Source organism: Notechis scutatus, chromosome 3, assembly GCF_049901735.1.
Source record: "Notechis scutatus isolate UNSWTSFEM ecotype Mainland chromosome 3, rNotScu1.2, whole genome shotgun sequence".
Taxonomy (NCBI): domain Eukaryota; kingdom Metazoa; phylum Chordata; class Lepidosauria; order Squamata; family Elapidae; genus Notechis; species Notechis scutatus.
In genome coordinates, this window is record NC_142011.1 from 56,460,527 (window position 1) to 56,474,418 (window position 13,892).

The 13,892-nt window shown below is 38.4% G+C and overlaps 1 protein-coding gene across 8 annotated transcripts in view; it reads left to right on the forward strand.

Moving 5' to 3' along the window:
• Window positions 1-13,892, forward strand: part of PTPRF (protein tyrosine phosphatase receptor type F) — a 588,039-nt gene that overhangs the window by 535,605 nt on the left and 38,542 nt on the right. For all 8 annotated transcript variants that reach the window (XM_087960145.1, XM_026665718.2, XM_026665721.2 and 5 more), the window contains 5 exons: window positions 2,111-2,364; window positions 3,065-3,155; window positions 6,997-7,209; window positions 10,775-10,926; window positions 13,534-13,649. In XM_087960145.1, coding sequence (XP_087816271.1) covers window positions 2,111-2,364; window positions 3,065-3,155; window positions 6,997-7,209; window positions 10,775-10,926; window positions 13,534-13,649 — 826 coding nt within the window. The remainder of the gene's footprint in view (window positions 1-2,110; window positions 2,365-3,064; window positions 3,156-6,996; window positions 7,210-10,774; window positions 10,927-13,533; window positions 13,650-13,892) is intronic.

Sequence of the window (13,892 nt, forward strand, 5' to 3'; positions counted from 1 at the left end):
GTTAAAATCAGGATTTAAAGATTTACAGCTGAGTCCTAGACTGGGAAGCCTGACACGTTTATTAATAGTGGATTCTGTGCTGGGATTTCCTCATTTCCAGTTCCACAGATCCAATGTGTTCTTAATTGAAGTAATGAATTATCAGGATACTACAGTATGTAAATATTTCAGAAGGTCTGGCTAGGTTAATATAGCTTAGGCTGCTGATGAGGATTAAGTTAGAGTTGACAGCAATTTCTCCTGCAAGCTGGCCACATGGAGGCTTGGGAGAGGAGATGCTATTGGGTTGCTAACTGTAGAGCAGACATGCAATTATAAGAAGTGTAAATGAGCTTCCTTATGCCTATTGCTGATTCTAGATGTGCAGGTTATGTGCAGGGTTAGGTACAGAAGGAATAACTGGCCTGGATATGATCTGTGAAGCAGGAATATTCCAAATAAGGCTCCCCATATACCCAACTGTTCAATTCACACATGTAGAATGCCATGCCAAATCCTAATAATCTAATAAGCACTGCTGATAAATCTCCATGGGAACAATTAGCATTATATCCACTTGATGTACAGTTGTACACTAAATCTGCACCCCAAAGAGTGTCCTCTTTCTCTTTAACAGATTTGATTAAAGCATATATTGTCCAGATTATAACATGGAGGTGTACGATAAATCTCATGATTTTTCTTTCTTTCTTTTAATGGGGGAGAACTGGGACCTTTGAAAATTCTTTCCTGAAAATCAATAGTGAAGTTTTCAATAGTTTTTCTTTCTTTTAATGGGGGAGAACTGGGACCTTTGAAAATTCTTTCCTGAAAATCAATAGTGAAGTTCTTCAGTTTTTTCCAGCAACAACCATTATTTCATCTGGACCAGGAGATAAATTCCCTGCCAAAAAAAAAAAAAGTCTGATCTGGTGGAGTGAATGAGTAGTGGCATTATGATAAGATGTCTGTTGAACCTGATGTCCATAATGTAAGAGTGCTTCTTCGCCTCTTAAAGGAATGTTAGATATATGCTTTCGTGTGAAATGTTACTGATTTTACACATTTTCATGAGATTGTAAGTAGAATATTCCTGGATATATAAAGCAGCGGTCCCCAATCTCTTGGACATGAGGGACCGGTTCTGTGGAGAAAGGCTTTTCCACAGACTGGAGGGGGCGCAGTTTTGCATGCTGCCCGCACTCCGCGGATGGGGCTTTGCTTGATTGCACAGCCCAGTTGCTGGCATGCCGCGGATCGGCGCTGGTCCACAGATCGGGGGGGAGGGGTTGATGACCCCTCATAGATATTGGCTTACCATCCACAATCTTAGTTTTTAGAAGTATTAATTGTTTATTTAAGAAACAGAGGAGGGGGGTTTGATCGCTTTTGTTGCTTTGCCACAGCTAGACTATAGTTAAAGATGGAATCAAAGTTGAAACAGAGACAGATCACTATATTCCAGATGTCTGGAATTATCTGGGCAAGTCTGCATCAGCCATGAAAGGAAAGGAATTTTTATTGTCTCTCTATATCTGTCTTTCTCTTAACAACATAAAATTAAAACATAAAAAAATAAGTAACAAACCCTTTATTTTTTATTCCCTTTCTTATTTAGTCCTTATTTTTGTTTCTTTTCTAACGATTTTGTTGATTTTATATTTAAAAATCAGTAACAAAGCCAAAGAGGCAGCATGAATTGCTGTTTCTTCCAAAGACTAGCACAGTGAAGATTCTGAGTACCACCTTCTGAAGTCATCCATTCAAATAGGAATCGTCAGAGTATATTGCAGTCTATGGAAACAAAACCTGCTTTAAGTTCCAAAGTAAACCACAAAGTATTTGGACAACAATGTTCCCACAAAATCGTTATAATTTCAGTTTAAGAACTAGATCTAGAGCCCAGTTGAAGTGGAATTAGAAAATTAGTGCTATCTGAATATTGAGAAACTCCCAAGATAAATACCTCATTTTAGTAGCTTTTACATTTAAGGTCAGTTTTCACGTATTTATCAGAAGATCACAGCCAAGACCCAACTTGGAGATAGAAATTTGGTGACAAAATTCCTTACTTTCCTAGGTGAAAATTTCTAAGTATGAAATCCAATACTTTTATTTGCTTTGCTTTCAGATTCTATACAATGGGCAGACTGTGGAGGTAGATGGACATTCTATGAAGAAGCTGATTAATTACTTGCAGCCAGACACAAATTATTCCTTTGCACTTACAAACCGGGGAAGTAGTGCAGGCGCATTACAACATCGGGTCTTCATCCGGACATCACCTGATGTTTTCCAGACAAAGCCTGTTTCCCCATACAAATATATCCATAATGGACAGTTCACCATCACCCTCCCCAAAGTGAAGACTTCTGTGCCAGTCAGGTATACTCTTTCAACGTCTCTGATTCCTTCTGATACTCATCCGTCACTATGTTCTGACCCTCCAAAAACACAATGTCATAGGGTTAGTACTGTATTTTCCTACTCAGATTAGATAATCCCTGCGAAGTGAATATATTTTTATATGGGCAGTAAGATGGTATCACTGGGAATCATGTCAGATTTCATAGACTCTGATTAATTGTGTGAGTTCAACTACAAAATGCCCTAAAATATATCAAAATAGCGAGGACAAAATACAAGAGATTAGTGTATAGGATTTGAAGCAGCAACCTATTAGGATTCTGATTCTGGACTACTATTTTTCTGTACTGCATGTTGCTTCTTTGAATTATTTATTCTTTATGGTAATTAAGCCCATAAAGCCATAATCTCCCTTTCTTTCCTTTTAAAGGACCCAAGATGACCTTATTCTGCCCAATGACTTGAGTAATGAATATAAATCATTTACAAAGCTTGTTGAAGTCTTATTTGTGTTTATGGTTCCGTAACATACCACTGAAATTGGTACTCAGCTATTAAAAAATTAAGCTTTACAACATTATTTCTCTAATTCATGACAATCTGAAGAATATAAAGAAAATGAAGCAGTGAGGGACCATTACAGGGATTTTATGGAGGGTATTCCTTTATATCTAGGAGAACTCACTTTTCCTCTCTTCTTCTTCCTCTGCCTCCACAGGTCGTACTACATTGTGGTAGTACCAATAGAGCACACAAGCAGGATGCTCGCCTCCAGACTGAAGAGTCCCGATGAGATGGAGCTGGACCAGGTATGAGAAGAAAGAAATATGCTACTGCAGGGGGTTCTTAGACTTCTTAGTTGAGAGGTGAATGTGTGATCACTCGAAGTCAGGCGCGTCCGACCCACGGCCTGCTATCCACACACAGCCCTGGACAGCTAATAATGCAGTCCCACAAGATAATAGAAATATTTTTAAAGGAAGTTTGTTATTTAGATAGATTAATTATATGTGGCCCAAGACTATTCCTTTTCATTCGGTGTGGCTTGGGCAAACCAAAAGGTTGGACAACCGTGCACCTAAATGATAAATATGTGTGATTCCCCTCATGAATAAAACACAATAATTGAATAACTGCATTAGTTAGGAGTAGGTTTCTGAGTGCAATTCAAAATGCTGTTAATACCTTTAAAATCTTAATGGCATGAGGGTATCTAAAAAGGCCACTTTTGCCTGATAAAAGCTACCCATACAACCAGGGGTGGGATACAACAGGGTTAACTACCGTTTTGGGATTTACAAGCTTCCCTGTACGCTGGAGCCACGCACCTGTAAATCATCATCAGCACGCTGCGTGCAGAGAAGCAGCCTTTGAAACAGCCCTCTTTTCCTGCTTTTTTAACTGCAGCTGTGCCTCGTTCGGCAGCTGAAGTTGAAAAATCAGGAAATAAAGATCAGGTAAGAGCCCGGGTGGGTAAAAACATCAGCAGACATAGAACCGGTTCTATGTCTGCTGCTCTTCAGAGCTACTGGTTCTACAGAGGTGGACAGAACCGGTAAAAACCCACCCCTGCATACAACACAGGCGATATCTGCTCAGGACATCAATGGTGGGGGGGCTACCCTCCAAGGTAAGAATATTCCCTATTCCAGTGGTCTGCTACAAACTTGTAAAGACCCATCTTTTCCAAAGGGCCTTTGAGCATTATCCAAAGCCTATATACTAAACTGAGAAGATTATAGCAGTCATATTCACCAGCCCTGTGTGCTGGAGATAGTAGTATTGACAGAGAATTTGGCATTTTCTGAAGCTGGATATCCTTGTTTTTGCATGTGTGAGATTATTCCCCTAGGACAGCAGGGTTTATCACCATCTCTTAATGTTCTTAGAAGCACTAACTTCCTCAAATGCCCATTAACTCCCACTAAATCTAAAAATTGCCTGCAATTTTAACTTGAAAGAAGTCATTATGCTAGAATTCCCAGAGGTGTTACTGCATTTATGGAGCACACTTCATTTCCTTCTGCATTCTATTTCACAATCTCTCTTTCAAGCAAAAAGATTGTACTCTGGATGTGTGTGTATTTGACCTCAAAAGATAGGACTTGAAGACCTTTGATCAAGGAAGTACTAATACCACTCTATAAAGCCTTAGTAAGACCACACCTAGAGTACTGCATCCAGTTTAGTTCACCACATTATAAAAAAGATGTTGAGACTCTAGAAAAAGTACAGAGAAGAGCAACCAGGATGACTAGGGGACTGGAGGCTAAAACATACGACAAACAGTTGCAGGAACTGGGTTTGGCTAGTCTAGTAAAGAGAAGGACCAGGGGAGACATGATAGAGGTCTTCCAATATTTGAGGGGCTGCCACAGAGAGGAAGGGTCAAGCTATTTTCTAAAGCACCTGAAGGCCAGACAAAGAATAATGGATGAAAACTGAACAAGGAGAGATTTAACCTGGAAATAAGGAGAAACTTTCTGACAGTGAGAACAATCAACCAATGGAACAGCTCGCCCTTGGAAGTTGTGGGAGCGCCATCACTTGAGTCTTTCAAGAAGAGATTGGACTCTCATCTGTCAGAAATGGTGTAGGGTCTCCCGCTTGGGCGGGGGGTTGGACTAGATGACCTACAAGGTCCCTTCCAACTCTAATTATCTGTTATCTGTTACCCAGTGTATGGATGCAAAGCAACAGTATCATTCTAGAGACCAAAAGTCAACAGCCTCTGTCCCTAATACTGTATAATAGCATAATTTTATATAACTTCTGTCTTTTGGGCATCATATTTGCTCTGCTGCTGTATATTTGTTTTTATCATTTTGTGTGAAATATATGTTATGCCTTTCTTCACTTTAAATTAGAATTTCCATTTCAAACCCCGACAATCATTTGTATTCATTAGAAAAGCACACTCAAATATCTGAGAGCCTGTATAGCAATGTAATTAAATTCTTGATATGTTTATATCATTCTTATGAATTTATGGGTGACTATGATATTCAGTTTTTTTTAATCTGGATCCCCTATGAAATCTGTTAGTACCATACAGAATTTTATATTTAAAAATATATAATGCAGACATACAACATTGAAAAATATAATATGCCTGACAGTACTCCAGACTGCAAAGTACGCTTGTTCGGTAAGATAAATCCAACTCAAAGCCTGTCAAACTATTATTTTTCTCTGAAAGTTCAAATTAATGGGCACCAACCACAATAGATATTTTGGAAGCTATAATCTAATTTCCAACCTTCCCTTTGTGGTTAAAGTGGTTGGATAGGAGTTATAAAGGGCTTTGGAGGAAGTAGATATCTGGACTAATTTCAGTAGGGTTTCAGGCCAGGATGTAGTAGCACGGTAGCACTGGTTGTGCCTTTGGCATATTTGGGTTGGAGATGCTAGATCCATCCTCATGTGCCTTGCTTTCTTGGCAACTTTCAATACTGTTTACCAGTATCCTTATGGACTAGTTAGGCAGGTTAGAAGAGGGGGTACTGTGCTACAGTAGTTCATCTCCTTCCTCGGTGGTCAGTACCATTTGGTGTTGAAAGGAAGGTCCCTCAAAGCTTGATGCTCTCATTCCTCCTGCTTAATATTTACATCAGATTGCTGGGGGAGGCAGCCTAGACTGAAAAAAAACAAAGTGGATCTGCCTCTTTAGCACTCCGACGCTTCCCCATCTCAGATATTTTCATCTTTGGTCTTAAGTGGGCTTGTACCTTTCCCATTTGAGACTAGTCTGGAAATCCTCTGGGACTCAGAAGTAATGCTCAAACAGTAAATAATAGGTTTTTTTTAAAATTTATTTATTTATTTATTTATTTATTTTGATTTGTCAATCGCTTACAAGATAATAGGTATAAGTATATACATAGTTATGAATACATGAAATGGATACATATAAGTAAAATAAAAGAAACAATAGGACAGGGACGGTAGGCACGTTGGTGCGCTTATGCACGCCCCCTACAGGCCTCTTAGGAAAGGGGTGAAGGGCCATCAGGGCCTCTGCATACCTTGTGTCCCACTTGCACCTTTTCCTCAATCAGGCAGAAATTCAGATGGTCACTCATATCCTACTCGCCTCACATTTGGACTACTACAATATGTTTTGTGTGAAGCTGCCCTTGACATATATAACTGCTCCTCTTTTTCAAGTCTTGCAAGTCTTCCACAAGTCTCTTTAAAACCTGGCTCTGTTTCCAGACCATCTTTTTCTGGAAAATATTTATGTAGTATGTAGTGCAGTGTGTTTGTTTTTTTTTAAATAATTCTTTTAAATGTTGTAAACCCTCCAGAATCTTTTTTGGAGTTGAATGGCCTTGAAACCCATTGTGTAAGCCGCCTCGAGTCGCCATGAGTGAATAGGTGGCAATATAAATTAAATAAATGTTTGCATTGGGTATTGTCAATTGCTTACTGCCCTAAGCTCTTTTCATCTCTTTTTTCCTTTTTCTTCATACAATAACCGGTTACCTTGTCTTCTATAGGAGGGGACTCATGTTGGTCTATGGTGGCACAAAGTCAGGAGCACCTTTTTTGGTTAACAAATGTTATTAAAAGCATCAGTTTTTGTGAAGTGCAGTCCACAAAGGTATCTGGCAGGACGATTTCTTACATAAGCATTCTTTGACTCTCCAGCTACTTGAGGCCATAAACCAAGGGGCCATAGAAAGGCGCCAGCGTCGACAAGCAGAACGCCTCAAGCCTTATATCGCAGCCCAAGTGGAAGAACTGCCAGAAACATTTGTTTTGGGAGATGAAAAGAATTATAAAGGCTTCTTTAATAAGCCACTTTCAGAAGATTTGAGCTACCGTTGTTTTGTGCTGGCTTCACTGGAAGATGGTGATACGGTAAGAACACTTGAAAGAAAAAAGGACAGTTACAGAGTTAGCATTGTTGGATCATTGGCATAGTGGAGATGTGGTAGATTTTCCTTCTACTTGCCTGTCCATATAAGCAACTGCATTGTCTTTTGTTGAACCCTGATGTGGATGAGCGAGAGCAAAGTAAGAGTAATAGCGTGCTGCTACTGCGTGAAATGTGTAAGTAATGTCCAACATAATGAAGATATTTGGGTCTTTCTGTTCTGTCCCATGCTATGGCTCTTACTTTCAGCCTCATTTACTTGTAATGGCTCGTTAGAGCTGGTCAAATGCTCCATTACTCACCCAGTCTGAACACTTCAGTGACGGATATAGCAAATGTGCAACCAAGTTCGGAGGGTGAAGGCTCTGAGCAGCCAGCTGAGGACAAGTTGTGGATTACGGTATACAAGAGTGAATGTACTAAGGCACTCATGGCTAGCTGAGCGCACTTTCCAAGTATTTGGTATGTTTTGAGATACAGCCAGAGCTATTTTTTGTTAACACTTTTATTAAAATATTTAATTAAATAATAAAATACAATACAAACTGAAAAAGGAAAGGGAAAAAAAGAGAATAAAAGGTGCAAAAAAAACATAAAAGAAAAAAAAAAACCTAAGACTGCGATTTCCCACCTCAATTTCACTATTTTTTTATTCCCTTAAATAACAGATATAAAACTCTTAATCTCATAACTCAGCTCTTAAACTGTAGGCAAATCTAATAAGTGATGTCTTCTCCAATCCAGGTATCACCAAAAAGGTCAAACAGATTCCTAAAATAAATATACTGATTAGCAAATATAAAACTCATTATTCCATATCTCGATTGTAAAGCAAGCTCCCATTTAGAAGGCATAAAGTGGTCCCAGTACCCTGATATAAACAAAAGGCTGAAATTTAACATGACAGAAAAGAGAGCAAGCTCACAAAGATCCTGTACTTTAAATAAAAAGCCACTAAAGACACATAAATGCTGTCCAATTAGAATACAATATATATGTGGGGGGGGGAGTCTTAAACATAACTATAAACAAATCCAATACACAACATTCTTCCAGTCTGGGTGTCAGCAAGTCCAAAAAGATCCACTCAAAGTAACAACATGTTCCCATTTTAACCCTGATTGAACAAAGCCGCTTTATATTCCTTCGAGGTAAAACAATCTTGCTTTTGAATCCGTTTATATTATTGCTGATCCTTGTCTCTGATTTTTAAAAAAAACTTTAAAAAGCCTTCTTTGAAAGTCCAGCAAGACAAAATTATTCCAATTACTTTCTGAAATTGGCATTCTTATTTTCTTCTTAATTTTTAAAACCTTAGGTGATTTTATTTTTTGCATGTCTAATGACAAATTCTTGTTCACATTCTCAGATTTTGTTGCAGGTTTTTTTTTCTGTAACAGTTTCATCTGGGAACAGACTGTTCCTAAGAACAGACAACACTGCTGATACACACTGTTTGCATTGGGTATTGTCTGATCTCATATTGTCCGATCACATTAGATCAACACTGTTCAGTATCCCAATGCAATTCCTTACAAATGTCTTGAAAGCCTTTATAAGTTGCTTAGCTTGTTATATCTCGTTATGTCTCCAATATCTAAAATATTTTTCCACAAAAATATGTTCTCTGGAATTAATTTCAAAGTCTTAGTATTTGAGATCAAATATGCTAATGTTTTCAGACCCTTTAATCCATTTAAAACTTTCTATGCTCAAAACCCTGTGTTCCTCTTTTGCTATTTCTTTTGAATTTCTAATGCTGTTTAAATAAAGTTTCAATTTCTTATATTAAGGATTGAAGGCACTGCCTTGTCATTTTGAAGGTGTCTAATCTCTTTAAAGTAGTTAATAGGCAATTTCTAAAACAGTGATTAGCCCCCCAAAAGTATGAAATTAGTGTCTTTTGCAAGACTCTTGACTGTGGCAGGAGCAAGTATGACGAGTTTTCTTAGCTCCCAGTTTCCCCCTCCCCTCCTTGTGAGGGGCAACCATATGTAGTGCAACTTAGGCAGTCTTGCATTCTCTCCTTGCCCAAAGGAACCAATCTGCTTGTCAACTCCCTATTCTTAGTACATTATCAGCTCCACATTTTCAGTCCTCCATTCTTCCCTTGAAGTGATCCAGCTACAGCTATTCTATAGCTAAGCTCCAATGCTCTTAAAGCTTCTTCTTGGCTACTCCAAGCTCTGGTGCCTTCTTGCTCCTTCTAATATTGAGCTTGTCAACTCCCTGTTTAATCCTACTTTCTATAAACTAAAGTTTCCCTTTTGATTCCCATTATATTAAGTAATGTTAGCTGAAGAACCATGCAAACATTACAAGATGGTATTATTTATTTAGCATATGTTCTTTCTAAAATGAAAATGGTCAGGTGTTCAAAATCTCTGTAGCTCCTTCCTTCAATCCCAGAACACTTAGAATTTATTCTCAATAGTATTAAAACAGACTCTTAGGTATTGATTACTATTTCTCAAGTTCTTACATTAAGGTCTGACACTGAATCAGGAGCCAGAGTTGAAAAATGGCTCAAATTAAGCCCTATGTATGCCATCCTGCTGAGAACCCACAAAAAGAGATTGATATGAGTGTTTTCCGCAAAGAGGCTGTTTAAAATTTCATCCTCCAGCTGCCCAACTTTAGATCAGCAGGAGTCTTCACTGGCTAAAAAGAGGTCAACATATTCTACTTCCTTGGTCATGGCAATTAGTATTAGTACTATCTATAAAAAGGGTGATTGTGTCTCTCCCTGACCTGTAAGGTAAATCTGAAAAGGCTATATACAGGTGGTTTTTATTTTGACTTGAGAATAGCATACCTAAGTGCTGACCTGTGAATGCACCAGGCAAGGACATCTCTAGTTTTATAGATTACCATTTGAATGCGGACAAATACATGAGAAACCCTAGGTGTTCTTTTCAAGGCTTAGATTGTTGCCTGAGAGACACCCATGACTTTTAATATGCAGTAGTTTTCCCTAACTTACCAAGCTTGGTGGTCTGTTTATAAAGGTAAACGTTTCCCCTGTCCAATCGTGTTCAACTCTAGGGAGCGGTGCTCATTTCCATTTCGTAGCTGAGGGAGCCAGCATTGTCCAAAGACATTTCCATGGTCATGTATACATCAAGGCACACAGAATGTGTTGCCACCGAAGTGGTACCTGTTTATCTATTCACATTTTCATGCTTTCAAACGGCTAATAAACTAAACTACTTAGTCATTACCTATCAGCAACAGTGTTCACTTGGCTGCAATACCAAAGACTGTAACTTGACTCTCTGCATTTGAGACTGAAGCTTGCTCGAAACCAGACCATTTCATTCTGCAATTTAAATACTTCCTGGCTGTTGTAAATCAGAATTTTTGCTTACCAAAGGCGCGACAATTGATTTTGGTATTAGTATCTGATGGTTTCAGGATTGTTGCTCAAGAAAATTGCAGGTGGACCTCATGGGGTTATTGGAAAGAGGCTGTCTAAAGGATAACAAAAGAATAATGGAAGAAGTTATTTACTTTCACTGTCTATATCTACTCTTTTCTCCCATTCTCTAGAAAAAGTATGCAGCCAGTCCCTATTCAGAGGAGATTGTGATGGAGGTATCACCAAAGCCGCAAGATGAACCAGAAATGCTGTGGGTGATGGGCCCTGTCCTTGCAGTCATCTTGATTATCATTATCGTTATTGCCATCCTACTCTTCAAAAGGTAATCAGCGGCCTATACTTACAGAAGGCACAGTGACTATGGTGGTAGCTTAAAGGGGCTTAAGTTTTACACAGAGACATAATGTTAAATCCAAGATGAAAGTCAGCTATCACTAAGATAGTTTGATTCTACCCAAAGCTTTGCTCACTTGTAGGGCAATGGTGGATGCAAGATATAACAGCCCATGCATTTCATTTTGGAATGGAATGAATGAACCTACCTGTCAACATTTGATAAACTTTTTGTCTATACAAGTAGTCCTCGAGTTATGACCACAATTAGGACCAGGTTTTTGTTGTTAGGCAAGGTGGTTGTTAAATGAGTTATGCCCAATTTTGCAAAAGTTGTTAAGTGAATCACTGCAGTTGAGTGAATCATGCAGTTCTTAAGCAAATCCAGCTTTCCACATTGACTACGCTTTGTCAGAAGCTGACTGGGAAGGTCACAAATTGTGATCACATGATCCCGTTGTGCTACAACCCTTGTAACTATATACTGGTTGCCAAGCACCCAAATTTCGATTGCATGATTATGGGGATGCTGCAGCATTTATAAGTGCAAGACCCAGTTGTAAGTCATTTTTTTCAATGTTGTAACTTTGAACAGTAGCTAAACAAATGGTTATAAATGGTTGCCATCTATAATAAGAATGAGTAACTTCATATAAGTGCTTTTCATAGATTACTATTGCTTAAATTATATAATATCTAGGCCCAAGATGTGCCTTATCCTCCATTACTTTATTGAAAGGGTTGGTGCTTTAATCCAGGAAAATATTATAGAATTCGGTTTGGGATAGCAGAAGGCCTTATCTTGGTTAGTTGTGACCATGTTCTTGGCAAGAATGTCCAGTGTCATCTGCTTGTGATGTTAAAGTAGCAACAGCTTACTTCTTTACAGCAAATGCAAAGTCTTCCATTTCTTACTTAAACAACGTACCATTATTTTGCTATAAATAATTGTATGCCTGGTTCCAAGGTGGAGGGAAAGAAAGGGACTTTGGGTTATTGCATATATGGTTAGTATCCTTGAATAATCCTGGTTTCCTCTTTTATTTCTGCTCTCCATGGATCTAGCAAACAGGAAAGGTAGTTACCATCTTTCTCTTTTTGTTGTACGCATTGAGATCCAAAATTTCATCTTGCTTAAATCCAAAGCCTGGTTTTTGATATTCCTCTGCCTTTCTTGCTACTGTGCCATACTTCCTCATCCTTTACCTATCTCGTGTCATTGTTAGAGTAAATAAATAACTTCACAAATAAGATGACCTTGTTTTAGGCTTTCTCTGTTAACCGATATACATGTCCACAATGAGAAAGTTTAGCTAAGAATGTGGCATGTTCCGTTAATCAGTTCCATAAATCTTGTTCCGAATGATTCCTTTTTCCTATTATCAACCAGATTTCTTTTAACTTGACTGCTAACTTCGTTACCTGACTAATCATTGATAAAACAAAGTAGTGCTATTATGGTAGAGCAAAATTGATTTTTAACAGAAATTAGAGGCCAGAACATCTTGGCATTTTTCTGTATACTTTTGTTTGAGCAATGAAATCAGATTGATGACATACCTTTTTTTCTGACATGTGACTGCTTTATAAATTATCTCCTCCCAATCTGTGCTACAAATATAAACATATAATAATAAATGTGTTGAACAGATTTCACCCCTGTAAGGTCATAGAAAGTGATTTGAAAAAATATTAACAGCAGTGCATCTGCTGGAGCAATCTGACTCTCACTGATTCCTATAAGTTGCCCGTAGTTTCCTGTCATACAATTTTGTGGTACTTTTTTCCCTTTTAAAAAAATGGGCTTTTGTCACCAGGAAGATATTCACTCACCTCACCAAAATTTCCCATTTGCTTTGCCTAGGAGTGCACCAGAATGCCTTTACCTGTATTCAGGAGATTTGAACAGTCAGTTGTGTGCACTTGCATGCATGCACACCTCTGCATACAATCATACACACATATGTTGGCTGAAAAAGAAACCTTTTGTAAAATGCATTAGGTGAATGTTAAGAAGCACCAGGACCATATGGAGTCATGTGGTTTAATGGTAATAAGTGACCCCACCAATAATATTTCTTGCCATCCCAAAATTTCCTGCAAATCTATCCCACTGAATTACTGGACAGGTTCTTCTCTGCTTAGTTAGTACTTAGTTTGTACTCTACTTAGTAACTTTAATCTACCAGGATAAGAGCCTAGGGTGGCAGAACTATGGATATAAATATAACACGAAGAGACAACAATCTATTTTATTATGCTATTAACAAATGCCCTCAGCCATTCAAGACAAGTATTAATGGACCAATAAAATTTACCCTGAAGAGCCTTTATCCTTGTACTTTACAATATTTCACATTTAAAATAATTTTTAATACAGAGAATCTTCAGTGTTCTTCCACTAGAGGAAATAGTCCCTTACAAATAAATGTGAAAAGAAAGACGAATGCCAAGCGTCTGTCATTGTGTTCATGTTAGACAGCAGGCTTTAATAATCCTTTTTGCATGCTGCTATGTATGTTTCTGAGACTGTTGCCAGGATCTTGTTATTCTTTCCCAAATTTATCTTGTATAAGCCTGTCTTTCTTTTCCTCAGGAAAAGGACCAATTCACCCTCATCCAAGGATGAACATACCATTGGCCTGAAGGATTCCTTGCTCGCCCACTCCTCTGACCCTGTTGAAATGAGGCGACTGAACTACCAAACACCAGGTGGGCTATGGTTATATTGCCCCAGGGATTCTTATCCCTCATACTGTGTGTATCTCTTCACTATCATACTAGATTCAAATTAATCAGCCCCATGAAAGTTCAATCTGCTGATAGATCAGATATCAGGTTGGCATGTTTAGTAGGCTGGCTCCTGATTGGGTTCCTTAAGTGCTGCCTACCTTCAGGTTCTTATGACATGTTAAATTATTAGTCGCTGCTGACCCTCAGCAAAGCAGTCTCTTC